Source organism: Camelus bactrianus, chromosome 25, assembly GCF_048773025.1.
Source record: "Camelus bactrianus isolate YW-2024 breed Bactrian camel chromosome 25, ASM4877302v1, whole genome shotgun sequence".
Lineage (NCBI taxonomy): Eukaryota > Metazoa > Chordata > Mammalia > Artiodactyla > Camelidae > Camelus > Camelus bactrianus.
Window position 1 is genome coordinate 37,410,646 of NC_133563.1, and position 16,729 is coordinate 37,427,374.

Below are 16,729 nucleotides of genomic sequence, written 5' to 3' on the forward strand. Positions count from 1 at the left end.
AATCTTCTCAAGGCTGGTTTTGCCAGTGACTTCATGGCTACGACACCAAGAGCACCAAGTAAGAGAAACGAAAAGAGCTCAGCGGGACAACATCAAACCAGAGAGCAAAGGAAGTAACCGACCGAGCAGACCAGCACTTAGGGAACAGGAGAGGATGCGTGCAGAAAGACCTTCCTCTGCTCACACTGGGGTGCGCCCCCACAAGTCCATCAAGAGTTGAAAATACCTTAAGTTGAAAGTGCATTTAAGACGTGGGACCTACGGAACATCACAGCTCAGCCTGGCCTTCCTGAAACGTGCTCAGAACACTCACATCAGCCTATAGTTGGGCAAGACCATCTAACACAAAGCCCATTTTATACTAAAGTGTGGAATGTCTCCTATAACTGACTGAACACTATGCAGAAGGTGAAAAACAGAATGGCTAGCTGTGCACTGGCTGCTCACCCTTGTGATCGCGGGGCTGGCGGGAGCTGCAGTGGCCGCAGCCCGGGGTCCCAAGACAGTATCCGCCCCACATCGCTAGTCCAGAGGGTCAAAATTCAAAGTATGGTTTCTACTGAAAGTGTATCACTTTTGCACCATGCAAAGGTGAAAACCTGTAAAACTGAAAAATCTTAAGTCAAGGACCGTGTGTATGTGAGAAGGGGTTCATCTCCAAAACATATAAGGAACTCCTACAATTCAACAGTGAAAAACAAAGCCAAAAACTGAGAGCCTAATCATAAAATGGGCTAAGGACCTGAACAGACATTTTGCCAAAGAGGACACACAGATGGCCAACAGGCATGTGAGAAGGTGCTCAGCATCGCTAACCATCAGAGAAACACACACCAAATCCACAGCAAGATGCCACCTCCCTTTTGTCCAGATGGCTGTCATCAAAAAAAAAAAAAAAAGGAAGAAGAAGAAAAAGAAGTGCTGGCAAGGATGTGGAGAAACAGGAACCCTGTACACTGGCGGTAACACAAGATGGCACAGCCACTACGGAAAACAGCACAAAGGCTCCTCAAAATGTGAAAAGCAGAACTATCATGTGATCCAGCAGCGCTGCTTCTGAGCATTTATTTGAAAGAATTACAATCAGGACCTCAAAGAGATATCTGCACCACGTGTCCACGGCAGCATGATTCAAGACACCCAAGACACAGAGGCAGCCGAAGGGTTCGTCTACAGGTGAGTGGATAAAGAGGACGTGGCAAAACCACGTGATGGAACGTTATTCATCCTCCAAAAAAGAAGGAAATTCTGCAGCATGCAACAACTTAGATGGACCTTGAAGACATCATGCAAAGTGAAAGAAGCCAGCCACAGAAGGACAAACACTGCATGACCCCACTGACACGAGGGATCTAAAACAGTCCGATTCAAAGAAGCACCAAGTGGAATGGTGGCTGCCAGGGGCGGGGGCAGGGGAGACGGGGAGCTGCTACTCAATGGGCAGAAAGTCTCACTGAAACAAGATGAAACAACTCCAGAGTGCTGCTGGGTGACACCACACCTGGTGGGCTCAACACAGGGCTGTACTGTGTACATGGTATGGCGCTGTGCACGTAGTGTGCACAGGAAGTACTGTGCACACGGTATACACTGTGCGCACAGTAAGTACTGTGCACATGTTAAGTACTGTGCACACGGTACACTTTGCACACACAGTGTGCACTCTGCACACATTAAGTATTGTGCGCACAGTACACACTGTGTGCACGGTAAGTACTGTGCACACAGTATGCTCCGTGCACACAGTACGCACTGTGCGCACAGTAAGTACTGTGCACATGTTAAGTACTGTGCACACGGTACTGCACTGTGTACTTCAATCTGCAAAGTGGTAGGTCTCATAAGAAGCATTCTTATCACAATAAATACATTATTTTAAAATCTAAATATAAATGGCAATTTAGGGCACAAAAAGCTAGAACCTAAAACCAGCAGGGAAGAAATGGACCGTTTAATACCTTGGACAGGGCCGCCAGCAGAAGGCCCCGGCAAAGCCAGGGTCAGACCAGACCTCACGGCGCACGCCGGGACAAAGGACAAATGAATAAAAACTTGAGAAGTAAATCAACAAGAAGAAAACACAGCCCTTCTTTTTAAACCTGAAGAAAGGAAACCTCTGTGAACTACAACTCGAAGTCCAAACGCCACACACGTACACGGACAGATCCAATGGCACGGAGGCGGCTACGTGGCCAAACAACAGGGACAACAAAAGAAGGCAGCACGTGACCTGAATTCATCCAACGTTCAAAGAGCTCGTCTCCATGATCTAAAGGGAAAAAAATCAACCACACAGTTTTAAAACACAAAGTTGAGGAACAGAAACCTCACAAGGAACATACAAGCGGCTCTTTGATATATAAAAAGACACCATTAAAAAAAAGGGTACCAAACTCATTCATAATAAAGGAAATGCAGGCGTGCCCCTGCCCTGAAACCCAAAGGTGCCCACTGTGGGAGCAGCGAGGGGAACGGGGTGCACAACTCTCCATGGGTGTGGAATCGGGACCCCCGCTTTGGGTGCGACCTGGCCGTGTGTGTCCGACGGAGGAAAGTCGGGGCCTTCTGAGCCCACGCCTGCCCTCGGAGCGTACATCCGACGAACATGCACAAGTGACCTGGGAACGGGTCACTCATTCTGTAACAAGCACAGACTGAAATCAGTCTAAACTTCCATCCACAAAAGACTATTAAATCGATTCTGACATAACCATACTTGAGTCCGCCATTGTCAACAAGAAAAAGAGAAGTTCTCTGTACTGATGTAGAAAGACCTCTAGGACATTTTGGTTAGTAGGGGGAAAAAATAAAAGCTAAGGAGCAGAAACGTGTTACAATATTTGACTTGTAAGAGAAAAACGAACCTGAATACGGTCGATCTGTCTTTGGTTGAGAAGAGACTAACAGCAGTGTCACAGGTACGTACAAGGCCAGGCGGCTGGGCTGGCGAGGCTGGTAACTCTCAACTGCCTGCTTCCCCGTACGTTTTCACTTTTGAACTATATCAACTATTCAAATCACTAAAGTGCAAGGGCAATGGAATAGTTAACAGTGGTCCATTCATTCACACACAGGAACAGGACTCAGCGATGAAAAGACACAAACTACAGACACATGTGACAACCTTGAGAAACCTCCAGGGAATTAACCAAATGAAAAGAGCTGGTCCCCAAGGGCTACATACTCTGTGATCCCGTTTGTATAACATTCTTGAGACACCGGAAAACAGGAGGACAGACTGACGCCTCCCAGCAGTTAAGGAGGGCGAGCAGCTGGGGGGGGGGGGGGCTACTGAAGGGCAACCACGTGACAGAAACACCCTGCATTCTGACCGCAGCCACAGAGGCATCCTGGGTGTGACATAGTCCTACCTCTCTGCCAGGTGCCACCTTTGGGGAAACTGAGTAAAGGTACTAGGAAGGCTCAGAATTATTTCTTACAATAGTACACGTACATGTGCAATGTCTCAAAATATAAAGTTTCATAATGTTTTTTTAAAAGACGCTGGGCTGTCAATCTCCATGTCTCAGGTCACCAGGTGGACAGAGCAGAGGACGTAGTCAACCTGATTTGGTTCCCGAGGGCCGGCCTCCTGGAACTCTGCACGAGGTGGGCTACCGCAGGGGACCCTCTCTCTGAGCACAAGGGAATCCCAGGAGGAGAAGGGGAAGCCAGTGAGGGAAGGGTGGCCTTCCAAAGGCACAAAGCGGCCTTTGTTGCTTTAAGCTGCTGATACCCAGGGAATGCTTGTTACCGCAGCAAGACCTACCCCGTACCATTAGGACTTCCACCCACCCTGTCACATCTGTGCCCGCACCTGCCACCTGACTTCACTCCTGCCCAGCAGGCCACCCTGGGCCGTAAGACAAAACGAGGCAACTGCCTGTGGGGCCCCCTCCTCCACTGTCCGCCAACCCCTCCAGCAGGGGGGCAGCAGCGCAGGCTGTCAGCCGGCAGGAGGCAGGGCTGGGCTGCACCCCACAGCAGCAGGCAGCTCTGGCCTCTGCCTCCCAGTGAGAAAGGAGGGCTAAACCAGCTACAGAACCCTTTCTCCCAACACAACAGTCCTCAGAAGGTGCGGGTGAAACGGATGAGGTCGGAGCAGTTCTGAGTGGAGGGAGGGGGTGCGGGCAGCAGGGATGACTAGAGCCCCTCCAGCCCCAGGGCACCCCCTCAAACCACTGGCCTGGCAGCTCTGCACAAGCCAGGGTCCGCAACACTGTGGGGCAGCATGGGAAAGGCAGAGCCCAGGTTCTAGGGCTGGGCATGCTGTGTCCTGCTCCCAGCCTGCCCTGCACTTCCTCTGTGGCCTGGAGAAAACAATGTCACCTCTCAAGGTCTAAGAGTAAGTGACTCCCGGGCTTCCCTGCTCTGATCAGTGGCACTGAAAGCCCCGCGCCCTCAGCTGGGAGCCGCGGCCACGCTCCTCAGGCTCCCTGCAGCATCTCCGCGGCCACCCACCTGCAGGGCCCCGGAAGGCGGTCTCCGGGCAGCCACACCACCAGGCAGCTGTAACCCGCCCTCTGCAAGCTGCCGTCTCCCTTCTGCTCAATGAGTGGGGGTGCACACGCGAAGCACCCGCTCGTGTCCAGCCCACCACCCATGTTAGAGCCCATCACGGCTTCCTGCTACTTGGAGATGCAGTGGGTGGCCCCGGGACACGAGACACCCAGAAAATAGTGCTGCTGCCTGAAAAATAGTGCCTTCCAGCAGCTAGCTCGTGCTTACATGAGCATTTATCGAGCTCCAACTGTGTGCTCTTCCTGTACTGGGACCACAGAGACAGGAAAGACAGGATCCTGGCCCTAGAGGAGTCCATGGGGAGCCCAACACCAAACAAATGACTGCAAGGCAATGAGGAACCAGCCACGAAAGGCTTTCCATCAGTCTGCAGCCCCCTGCCCTGCCAGGTGCCAGGCCCTCAGGGAAGGGGCAGAGACATCAGCCCAGCAGGTTGAGTAGAGAGGCTGGAAAGACTTTGAGCTCAAACTGCCAGAGCTGCAAAGGCCAAGTGCAGGAGGCAGCCTGATGCTGCAGATGGGCCTCTGGAAAGATGCAGCCAGGGAGACAGGCTGAGTGGCCCTGGGCAGGAAGTCGGGATGCTGCGAGGGAATTAGAGGTCCAGGCTGGAGGCGCGGACCAGCTAGAACACTCGTCCCCGCAACTGAAGATTTTCCGGACCCTGGACCCGGAAGACACAGAACCACTCTGCTCCCCGAGCCCAGGCTCACCTCCTGCCCTCCACACTCATTAGCACCCTCGCTGTGGGTGAGGCAGCAGTGGGGAAGGAGGTCAGACCCAAGGCAGGAATCCAGCTCCTCATTAGCACAGCTACTAAAAGCCTGTGCTGAGAGGGCAGCCAAGCCCAGGAAGGAGGCTGCAGCGGGGCGTTGTTTTAATGTGGGAGAGACTGATTCAGGGCTGCTGGTGTGAAAACACGTCCCTTTCCAAATACTTGGCAAGGATGGACTACGGATCCCGGTGGAGGGCAGCCAGAGTTGGCTGGGGCGGGAGGCGGTGGGGGCTGCACCCGGCCACCTCCTGGCCAGCTCTGTCTGGCGCCGATTCCCAGACCAGAGCTCTGCTGTCCCCACCATCGCCCGGGGTGCCTGGTTTTCATCTTCCCCAGATGACACCCCAACCTCCTCCTTCCTCACCACCCCATGCCCCTAATATCTGGCTTCCTACCCAGTGCAGGCTCAGTCTGAGCCCTGCAGACCACACCCAGGGTCAGGCTCGGACAACAGGACAGACAGACATGGGCAGATGGATGCCTGAGCATGGCACCTATCCTAAAGCCCTAAAAATGTTTAACTCAATGACTGGACACCTTTCCACAGGTCCAGGAGAGCAGCCACAGCAGATGGTGAGCTCTCTCCTCCCTGCCTGTCATCCTGCCCTACTGGGAACAAGAATTCCAAGTCCCATCCTGCCTCCCCCTCCATGAGAAATCCCACACTTCCACACCTGGACTCCTTAGAAGCCCTCAGACCCCTGACAAGCCCTCCTTCAGAACATCCGTTCAACACGGAGAGGGCCCGGGAGTAAGTCTTTATTCGTGCAGACTTTATTATCGACGTTCTGCAGCGCACAGGGCATCTTCCAGTGTGGGAGCATCTTCCAATCTGTCCTCCCAGGAAGCAGCAGAGCAGTAAGTGGGCTCTGGAGCCCGAAAGCTGAGTGGCCACTTACGGACCTATGACCTCCGGATAGGTTACTCAGCCCTGGGAAGTGTCCTGGTCTTAGGAATATGAGGAACCTAGCAAGTGCCAGCAGAGACCAGAGGTCTGTAAATGGTGGTCACTATTGTGATGATGACACAAAGTCAGTGACAATGGTCGGTTCTCCTCAGTTCCTGCTGATCCACCTCAAAAGCAGGCTGGGGCAAGCTCTCTGCAGCAGGGGAGGGCTGCTCAGGAGAGGCCTGGCTACGCCAGCCTCCCAGGCACTCCCTGACCCCACAGCCCCGCCTGCCCCTCGAGCAGTGTCTCCAGAAGTCTCCAAGCTTCAGTGCCCGTGTCTCTGCAACGGCATAGACGCCAACACCTCCGACCTCCCGGGGGCTGCAGGCTCAGAAAGGGCAGAGTTCGGGCATCCTCACGTGCTGATGAGGGACGTGGGTCAGGATCCGAGTCCGCAGGACTTCACTGTTCACACCAGGACATTGACACAGTCAGGGCTGGGGCTGGGGCCCCACCGTTCTCTCAGGGGACATCAGAGGCAGAAAACAAGACAATCTTCCACGGCCCAGTTAAGAAAACAATAGAAGTTTATTGAGCAGGAGCTGCGAGCAGGGGCTTCCAGGGTCACAGGACTGTCTGGCCTGCTCTCTTGTGTCCACCCGGGGCAGTGGGGCTGGCCTCTCCCAGAGGCGGGAGCCCAGGGCTGCTGGGACAACGAACAGCCTGCCACCCCAGTTCCCGGAAAGACCCAGCTCTCCTGGGCCAGCAGTCACTCCACAGAGGGGGTCTACAGCTCTGCCGCCGCCACCGTGGACCTGGCCACACGGTGCTGAGCCAAGGGGCCGACAGCCTGGACACTGGGGACTGGGAGGGCTGGGTGGGGGTGCACACCTCTCACAGCCAGCGGCAGCCTCCAGCCACAGAGCCCAGACCCCTGGTCCCTGCTCCCCACAACCGTGTCTCCAGTCCTCTCCCAGTGGCCCTCAGTGAGGCTCATGCTGGCCCTCCCCAGCTCAGCACCGAAACCCAGGCCTCCCCTCGCCTCCTGCCTAGGCCCACACGGGCCTGGCCCCAGTCACACCGGCCTGCTGGGCTCCTCGCACCGCTGTGCCCTCCCTCAGGTCCGCCCCTGCTGGAACGGCCTCCCTCCCGTCCTCCCAGACTAATGCTGTTTCCAAGACTCAGTTCAGGTCTCACCAGCACCCAAGGCCCCTTCCCAGATATATATCCACACCCTCAGCCCCACCCACAGCCACCCGTGTGACAGGGGCCCCTCTCCACATCCATCACTGACCACTCGGTGACCTCACTCTGTAACGTGAGCACCACGGCATCCGGAAGAGGCCAGGAAAGCCTGCAGGGGCACCCGGGCCCACTCGCCACCACTCTGAGTCTCTGCACAGGCCTGGCCGGAGAAAGTCCTCATGGGATGCTCTGCTCCTCGGACGGCAGCCCTGCCCTCAAGAGGCCATGGGGGCCCTGCCGATGACCCTGTCCAGACAGGCACGGCCCTGCAGACCACACCGCATGCCTGTGAGGACACCTGCAGCCCAGGGGGATCGAGGAGGGGAAAGGGCTCCAGGCGGTAGTCTAGCTTTGCAGCCAAGCATGGAATCCTCTTCCCTTCACTTCATCCCCATCCTGGCCCTCAGCAAGCCCCTGGCCGAGGGCGACAATCATGCAGGTGGGATAAGGCCAGGCGGAACGGCTGGACAGCTTCTGAGGACAGCTGTGGATGGCAGCAGGGCGCTGGGAACCAGGGGCCCCCGGAGGCGTCACCGCCCCATTGGTCCACGGGCCCGGGCACTGACACGGCACCTGGCTTGGTAGTGGGTCCTGTCTTCTCTGCCGGGACTCAGGCCAAGACAACTCCCTTCCCATGGAAGGTTCTGCTGGCTCCACAGGCAGCTCCAACAGGAGGCGTGGTTCAGGTCTGTCATGACCCTGCTCACTTCAACAAACAGCCACAGGGTGCCACAGGGGCCACAGCTAGACGTTCAGTGGGAGGGGCTCCCAAGGGGACAGGGCGGGCAGATGGGACGGGCAAATGGCTGCAGCATCTGCCCTGGAGTCCGGGGCCTGGAGCAGGAGGAGCCTTCCCTGAACACCAAGTGCATCACTGAAAAGCGGGAATGACAATCCCCCTCCGGGCCTCAGTGCGCCCGGACGGGACAAAGGCAAGCAAAGGAAAGAGCGGAAACAAGCGCAAGAATTAGCACTGAACACCCAAGGTAATGGCCCTGGAGGAGGCAGAACAGGCCCCTTCACTCTTCAGTTCTGTCCATTCTCCCTCCTCTTTAGTCTTTCGTCACCAACCCCTCCATTCACGGATGCAGCACAGATTCAGGAGCCAGGCAGTGCTGAGTGTCTTGGCAGAACGCAGACGAATCCGAGAGGCGGTCTGCCTTCATGGCCTAGCAAGTTCGTCGTGATGACATCACACAAATCACAATTTAAAGAACATAAAGAATTACAGCTGGCCTGAACCACCCAGGCTGCATTCCACTTGTAGCAAAAAACACAAACAAGACACAACCAGTAGCCACAGATACACCTGTGCACATTGTTCAGAAGTCTAAGCCTTGACCAACAGTTCATGTCTCCCAGACACCAGAGAACAACGAAACTCTAACACAGAAAGGGTGCTCTGTGCTATGGCCATGAGCATAAATGTGGGTGGGCCAACCCAGAGGAGTCAGAGGACAGGAAAGTATCCATCCAAAGAGGCGTTGAGAGTACAAGGCACTCCAAGTGGAAGGCACGAACATTCTCATGCTGGTGAGAAAAGATATGAAATGTGCAGGAAACCGGGACCTGTGCACTGCTGGGGCACACGAAGCAAGCTGTTGAAGACATGGCTGGAGCAGGAGTCAGGGACCAGATCCTGACTTTCATCCTGCAAGAAGGGACTTAAGGACTCCTGTCTGCCCACGAGCCCCCAAACCCCCAAACCCCCAAACCCCCAAACCCTCAGATGGCAGCACCTGTGCACAGGCACCCATCCCGGGGCCTGGAGAGGAATGCCCAGTGAAGGTTGCCTGGATGCAGTCAGGGCAAGAGGCCAACAAAGGAGGGAAATGTGCAAGTAGCCCTGGAAGCTCTACCTCCTCCAGGAAGCCTTCTCTGCCTGCCTGTCTCCCATTGCCACTGTTATAACTGGGCTCCTGCACTGTCCTGAGCAGGCATTTGCTACACTGGGTTTCTACTGAGGACCTACAATGCATGAGGCTGAGCCATAGGGAAGTACCATTTTAACAGACCAAAACATCCTACTATTGACCAACGTCATCTGTATCTCGCCCTGATACTGAGCCCACACTCGGGTATAGTGAGGAACCACCTCAGCCCCTGCCTCGTGGCGACCCAAGATAAAATGGAAAACAGGCAAACAACTGGTAAAGACAGAGCGCGCTGGGAAGGAAAGAAGAAGGCACCAGAAAAGCGGTCCTGGCAGCAGAGGGTGGCCAGGAACCTGCGTGGAGACCTCCAGAAGGACGGTGAGCCGCCACACCGCCCGGAACTAAAACAAGGGCAGGATGAGGGCAGGTGACGAAGAGGAGCCACGTGTGACCGGAAGGGCAGCAGGCCCATCTGGTCAAACAGCGCAACGCAGAACTTTCTGCCCTGACCGCAGGGTTCCATGCGGGGCCACGCGTGTCTAGTGACCGCCACACTGGACGGCGCACGCAGACCCCAGAGGGCAAGAGTGGAGTGAGACGTAAGGAGGAGGCTCCTGAAGGGCTTCCGTAGGGGCAGCACAGAGCGTGGTCACCTGGAAGCTGCAAGGGCCAGAGGACCCCAGCCCTCAGTACTCAAGAGATACTTTTTAAGTCAAACGTGGAGGAGGGGCAGGAAGGGACGCGGGGGTGGCGCATCGGGTCCGGCTCTCCTCCAATGGTTCCCACCCCTTGGCGACGAGGACGGTCCCTTGAGAGCAACAACTGGGTACCGCGACCTCAAACCAAGCGCTCGGACCGCAGCGGGACTCCCTGACCGCCCCGCCCCTCCCACGGCGCCCCGCCCCTAAGCCCCGCCCCTCCCACGGCGCCCCATCCCTGGAGCCCCTCCCGCCGCGCCGGCCCCGCCCCGCCCCCAGCCGCCGCGGGCCCCGAGCCCCTCCCAGCCTGGGCCCGTGCTTATCCCGCCTCTGGCCGAGCGCCCTCCCGGCCAGCCCGCCTCGCCCGCCGGCCCTCCCCGGCCGGCCCAGCCCCGCCGCGCGCCGCCATCTCACCTGGGCCTGGGAGCCTCACGGGCACTCTCCGTGCGGTCTCCGCGGGAGGGGCGGTGCGGGGGGCGGAGCCGGCACCCAAACATCACGTGACGGCCCCTCCCGCCCCGGCGAGGAACGCTAGGCCCCCTCCGCCCGTCCCGTCAGGCCTGGCGCTACGCGCCAGCCAATGGCCGCCCGAGCCGTGGACGCGTCGCGGACGGCGTGCGCCCGGGGACTACAAGTCCCAGAGTGCCCCGCGCGGGCGGCGGCAACGGTCTGAGACGGCGGCCGGCTGGGCCAGAAAACTCGCTCCGGGCGGGCGCTCCCTCTGGTGCCCAGGGTCGCGGCCCCTCTGTGGCCCCGAGGGCCCCGGAGAACGCGCGGTCCCGGCCTCTCGAGCAGGGCCGAGCCCTTCCCGCCGCCTCCCCGGGCCTGTGAGATGGCCGGCTCTCTCACCCCCGAGCCTCAGTCTCCCCATCTGTGAAACGGGACCGACTTTGAAGGTGAAGTTAGACCCTCAGTGCGCGGCCCCGCCTCAGGCCGGACCGGGTCTCACGGGTCGGAGCGGCAGAGCCGGGGCCGGGCAGTGGCCGTGCGGGGCCGGGCAGCCGGCGCGAGGACTCGGGAGGCCTGCACGCCCAAGAGCCGAAGGGCCGGCGCCCGGGTCTAAGGTCACCCGTGCCCCGCGGACCCTACGCCTTGGTCCTCGCCTGCGGAGGCGTAGACGCGGTCGTCACCACACAGCAAAGTGTTTCCTCGGCGGCGGGGTGTGCTTCAGGGGACAGGTCTCCAGGACAGACACCTCCCGAGAGCGGGGCAATCGGGTATGAGGACGCTCCGGCCACGCCGCACCCTCAGCCGGCCTCGGGGTGTGGAGGGAAGGAGGGGAAAGTGAAGAACACCTCTTATGAGACGACCACCTGCAGAGCCTGCTTCCCGCCTACACAGCGCGGGTGAGTGCTGCCTCGGGCTGCGGACTGGGCGGTCCAGCTGAAGCGAGCGGGGCCTTCCCAGAGGGGATGCTCGGTACCTGCTGCTTCCTCCCCGAGTTTGGGGTAACCCCACCTAGCACCTCCCAGAGAAGCAGGAGAGACAGCCCCCTCCACCAGGACTTCCCCTGGAAGAGCCTGGAGCCAACAGGAGAGGGTAAGGAGGATGCCGAGGAGACCCCAGGAGGATGCACCCGGGGAAGCTGCGACAGCGCCACGAGCACCTATCTGCTGTGCCACATGTGGTCCTGCCTCCGGGGTCCTCAGACGGGGCCTCTGCAGCGCCCACTGAAGCCCACTCCAGAAACGCTGCTCTAACAGGAGCGGTGACACAGGCTTCTGCGTGGTTGTGCAGGATCTTCTGGTCACTCAACCTGGGTTCTGCAGTGAGTGTCCCTCCCCCTAACCTTCCTGTCCATCCCCTGAAGACTGACTCCCAGGTCAGCTTCTCCGGGAAACCAGCCCAGCCCCACCCTGGAAGAGAAGGTGTTTGCACTAACTCAGTCCCCAGCAGTCAGCCCTCACTCACTCACCACAGACTCCCTTATCCACCAAATTCCATGAGCAGGCCATCACTGCCACCCAGCCCTCCTGTGTCCCTTAACAGTGGAACCCCAGTTTTGCTCAAGTCAGCAAGGTAGTGCGGGCCTGGGGGACGACAGCAAAAGATACAGTGAGTCTTCAGGCCCAGAAGGGACTAATGTGGCCAGCTAGCCACACACACCCCCCACTCCCACCCCACCCCACCCTGCTTCGCTTCTCTTGTTCCAGCCTGGAATGCGGGCACAGTGTCCCAGAGCAGCTGCGGGTGGAGCCTACCCTCTGCCCCAGCTATACCACAGACTCATCATCACAGGAGAAACCAGCCCCTGCTTCCTCCCCCGGGGCTGACACCATTCCTAGCTGGTATGACCCCTGTGTGCATCAGGATGGGACCACCACGTTTTTCAGCTTTTTCCGTGCCCATCAGACCACGGGCTCCTTGAGGCCCATGTATTTATGTTTGCACCCCAGCGCTCCAAGGGACACTTGGTGTGAGCAGAGGGAGCACAGGAGCCTTGCTTACGAGGCTTAGTGTTCACTCGATGTGTACCCGCCCCCCCAGGCACCTGGTCTGTTCTAATACCAAACTTTCTGGTGTTGCAGTGTGACACTGACCAGTGACACCTTCTCTCGGCATGTTCTCCAAAGCAGCAATGGAGGAGACAAAGGCCGCTGAGTGCTGTGAGCCTGCCCAAGAGCAGATGGGAGGGCGGCACACTGCTGCCTCGTCACCTATATGAGGCAGTGTCACAGGGAGGAAGTGTTCTGGGAAGAGGCTGGCAAGGGCCCAGCACCCAGCAGAGATCCGACCAAGATAGGAACATCGCCCACCACCATTTAAGACCAGTCGTGGCGTCACAGCCCCAGGCTCGCCCCAGGCTCTTAGAAAACCGACTCCAGCATGAGACTTGTAACAGCCTCCCAGCCACTTTTGCAGGAGTGGCAAAAAAAGAAAAAAGAAAGAAAAAGAAAGAGAAAAAAGTAAAAGAAAATCCGAGATGGGAGTGTTTGATTGTTGTCTTTGCTAATCGCATCCTCAGTGAGGGAAGAGGTTGCCCCCCGCCCCACCTCCTGGGAAGTGGCAGGGCCTGCTTGTCCTCCATCTCTGAAGCGGGAGGCATCTCTACACCCCAAGGAGCTGGTCTGTCTGTTCCACACCCACTACCCAGGCCTGCTACCTGGCACAGCATACCCCTCCTCTTGCCAAATCTTACCTGATCTTGTTTGCCATCGTTTATTCATTCCACAACCTTACTTTCAACATCAGGCAACATGCTAGACCCTGGGGACGCTATACAGTTAGATTCGGTTGTTAATGACTGAAAATCCCAATACCAGTGGCTTAAACACAATGTTCACTTTTAATGCTACACATTCAAGTCTAGGTAGACCCAATGGCTGGGAGGACAGGACTTTGGATTTCTTTAATCTCGTGGCTCCTCTGGTCCTCAGATGGGCCTTCTGCCTCATGGCACAAGATGGCTGTGTAAGTGCCAGCCATCATGTCTGCTTTCCAACCAGTAGGGTGGAGAACTGGACAGTGGAAAGGCACACAGGCATGCTCTCACCCCCATCCCACCCCTTTAAGGACGCTTCCTAGATATTGCACACCCCATATCTGCTTATACCACCCCCTGCCCCCTTGGCCAGAACTGGGTCCCTTGGGTACTTCTGGTTGCAAGAGAGACTAGGAAATGTCTTCCTCCTGAGGACTGTGTTCCCAGGGGCCATCCAGGCTCTTGTGCCCAGTAAGAAGGTGAGGAGGGGACCATCAGTCTCTGCATCAGGACACAGCCCTGTCACAGTGCTCACTGTCTAGTGGACTGTGAATCACACGGTGTGCACTGGGAACCTGGGCAGGGGCTGTGCAAGGGCATGGGGGACCCAAAGGGGCTGGGGATCAGGGAAAGCCCCTCGATAAGGAGGCCTGACACGGTGGAGTCTTGAGGGATAGCGTTTCCCGGAGGTGAGCTGAGTGTGTCCGGCAGGTGCACGAGGAGCCTCTGAACATCCATGTGGTGCTGTCACACCCTCCTCTGTGGAAGCGTCCTGACATCTCCAGCCAGATGGCCTCAGAGCCCCCACCACTCAGAGCACCTCCTGTGCTCCCTCAGCCACAGTGGGGAACCTGGCCTTGGCAGGGAGGGGCACACACATGTCCGCAAGGGGCCACGGCCGTGCCAGGGCCGCCGGCCTGTCCCTGATGCCCAGGCTAGGTCTCTGCCTCCACTTTAAACCACAGCCCCGCCTCGGGGCTCTCAGCGTGTGGTGGCCACAAGGTCACGGGCCGTGGAGTAGTAGACTGGCCACGTGGACTTCGGAGAGGGTCTCGTCCACCTCCTCACTTTACAGCCCCCACCCCAAGAACCCAGCCCCCCCACCCGCTACACACAGGGAACCGGGGTAACGAAATGCTAATGAGTGAAGGTAAAAATGAAAGAGAAAAGCATTTTGCAAAATCACAACACTTTGTACTTCCAGGGGCGCCCTCCCCTTGAGAGCTGCTGAACCTGGAACCTCACGATGTGCTGTGTGTGGGCGGAAAGCACCCGCCAGCCCGGCCTCCCAGAGTTGCTGGTGAAGCAGGCGGGGCCTGCGAGGTGGCGGGAGGATCGCACCCGCCCCAGGCCTGCCAGACGGGTGCCCCTATTCTGCCAGGCGTGGGTGCCTGGTCTGCCTTGGGGGCATGAATCGCCCACTGGATGCCCTTCCCAGGCCACCATCACAACAGGGTCACATCCAGGCACCTGGTCCAGCGTCCCAGGCCCTTCCGGACCCTGTCCCAAGCCCACGACCACCCGCTCTCCAAGTGCAGCCTCTCACCTGAGCCCAGCTGGGCCCCTCTGTCTGGAAGGTGACAGACCCATCTTTCAAGGCTGTCCCTCCCACACATTTGCCCCCTGGCCTGGGGCTGGGGTCTCCTCCAGGCTCCTCACCCAGCTTGCCTCCTACACAGCACTGATCACTGCACACCCTCCCCAACCTGAGACCTACCTGTTGGCAGCGAGAGTCACGTGGCTTCTTTCACTGTGTGTTTATTGAAGGAATGACTGAGTGAGTGAGTGGATGAGTGGACGAGTAGCTGAGCTGAAGAGAGTCTTGGAGATTTTCTGGACTATTATGGGGAAACCAAGCCCCAGGGCAGGGTCGTGGCCCCCACGACCACCGAGCAGTAGCTGGAGCTTGAGTTCCAGTGCCCTTCCCTCCACAGCTGCCTGCGGTTCCCAGGGCTGTGCGCTCTGCCCTCTCTGCGATGGTCTGTCCCCTCCTTGGGGTCCCCATGACTCCTCAGGCTCCATCAGCCCTCTCAGCCAGAGACCTCTGGCGGTTCCTTCTCCAGCTCCATACCTGCCGCTTGGTCAAGCTACGGACTGAAAACAGGTGGACAAGGTATTCCTTCATCCTCTGGGCCTCACAGAGCCTGGGTGCTCGAGGTGTCTGGCACCAGAATGAACAGCATCTCTGGCCCCTCAGAGGTCAAGGAGGCCAAGAGGAGGGTAATCCAGGCTGGACCGCAGTGGGCTGCTTCTGCAGGGAACTCCCAGGGCCTACAAGGCCTTGGGATGGGGGTCTCGGAACCCACCGGGCAGTGCACAGTTACTGGGTGGACTTGGCCCAGTGTTGGCCATGTAGCAGACCTCCCAGGTGTCTCCCTTGTTTCCATCAAGGTGGGTGGTTAACAAGGTGTGATTACTCAGCCCAGACGAGTGTGGGTCCAGCTTTCATCCCCTTGTAACAGGAAGGGCTTGGGGGCAGGGGTAGCACACAGTGCCAGAGCGGCTCCGGGCTGAGCCCTGAGCAGGGCCATGGGGACAAGCGCCCAGGCCCTTGCAGGGCCACCCAGCCCCAAGAATGGTGGTCAGTGGAAAGAGATCAGGGAAGACCAAGGCCCCACCTGACCTTGACTCCCCGTCCTGAGCCACATCAGCATTTCCAGACATTCCTTTCCCATCGAGAAAAAGAGGACATTGGCCTTGATTCCAGTTCTCAGCCCCAGGCACCATCACCTTGCAGGCAGAGCAGCGTCTCCTGGCTGGGGAACACCACACGTGTCAGATTTCTGGTTTTATGAGCCCCCTGCCTGGGAACCTCCCACCAGTCCTGCAGGCTCTGAGCTCCAGGCCCCCTCCTCCATCCATGCCTTGACAGATCCGGGGGTGTCTTCCTCTCCGTGAGGGGGGGCTGCCTGGAGGTGAAGGGTAGGGAGAGCCCTAACGAAGCCCAGGGGCTTCGCCCTCACCCCCACCCAGCCCCTCATGCTGAGCACTTGAGGGCGGTTATTTCATGCCATCCATCCATTCATCCATATCCATCCACCTATCCATCCATCTGTCCGTCCATCATCCATCCATTTACTCACTCAACAAACATTCACAGAGGGTCCTGGCCCAAACACAGGGGGCAGCAGTGACTGAAACCAGCAAAGCCCTGTCCCTGCCAGGAGTGGGCATCGGGGGTGGGGAGACAACCACACACAGACTCCACCCTGGTTCCCCCTCCCCCATTTCTCTAATGGGGAAACTGAGACCCAGAGACTCCAGGGTGAGAAAATACCCTATTTATTTGACGTCATAACCAAGAAGAAAGAAGGGAGGTGCCAGAAAGTCCAGTGGGGAGGGGGACAGGCTCTGTCCCAGGAGTCCCTGCTGAGGATCCACCATGCCTCCCCAGGAGCCTGTGTGTCTGTCCCTCTGCCCTGGGTCCCAAGCCGTGCGGGTGTGCAGCGCTGGGGGCGAGAGGCGTTGGGCACGGTGACTGTATTTGGTGATTGCTGCCGTACTTATAGGGCTTAGTGGGGATAAAAA

At 58.0% G+C, this 16,729-nt stretch overlaps 2 protein-coding genes across 10 annotated transcripts in view; one reads left to right on the forward strand and one right to left on the reverse strand.

Moving 5' to 3' along the window:
- TSNARE1 (t-SNARE domain containing 1) overlaps positions 1–10,574 on the reverse strand; it is an 87,154-nt gene extending 76,580 nt beyond the window's left edge. For 6 of the 9 annotated variants that reach the window (XM_074353192.1, XM_074353190.1, XM_074353189.1 and 3 more), the window contains exon 1: positions 10,414–10,571. The gene's annotated coding sequence lies outside the window, so the exon portion shown is untranslated. Of the gene's footprint in view, positions 1–10,413 lie in introns of all 9 variants that reach the window. The other 3 variants (XM_074353188.1, XM_074353185.1, XM_074353193.1) reach the window with 3 other exon arrangements.
- LOC141575000 (uncharacterized) lies at positions 7,791–12,928 on the forward strand. The gene is made up of 6 exons (XM_074352923.1): positions 7,791–7,866; positions 9,817–9,893; positions 10,558–10,826; positions 10,914–11,345; positions 12,153–12,287; positions 12,528–12,928. The coding sequence occupies exons 1-6, from the start codon at positions 7,791–7,793 to the stop codon at positions 12,598–12,600; spliced, it is 1,062 nt and encodes a 353-aa protein (XP_074209024.1). The 3' UTR covers positions 12,601–12,928.
- Positions 12,929–16,729: the final 3,801 nt, after the last annotated feature.

Excerpts from the sequence above, each read along its gene's own strand:
- LOC141575000 (XM_074352923.1), top strand. The coding sequence starts at position 7,791 with ATGGAATCCTCTTCCCTTCACTTCATCCCCATCCTGGCCCTCAGCAAG. Across the intron at positions 9,894-10,557 it reads CCCCAGAGGGCAAGAGTGGA|GCCTGGCGCTACGCGCCAGC; the intron begins GTGAGACGTAAG and ends CCGTCCCGTCAG. Across the intron at positions 11,346-12,152 it reads TTCCCGCCTACACAGCGCGG|CCTGGAATGCGGGCACAGTG; the intron begins GTGAGTGCTGCC and ends CTCTTGTTCCAG.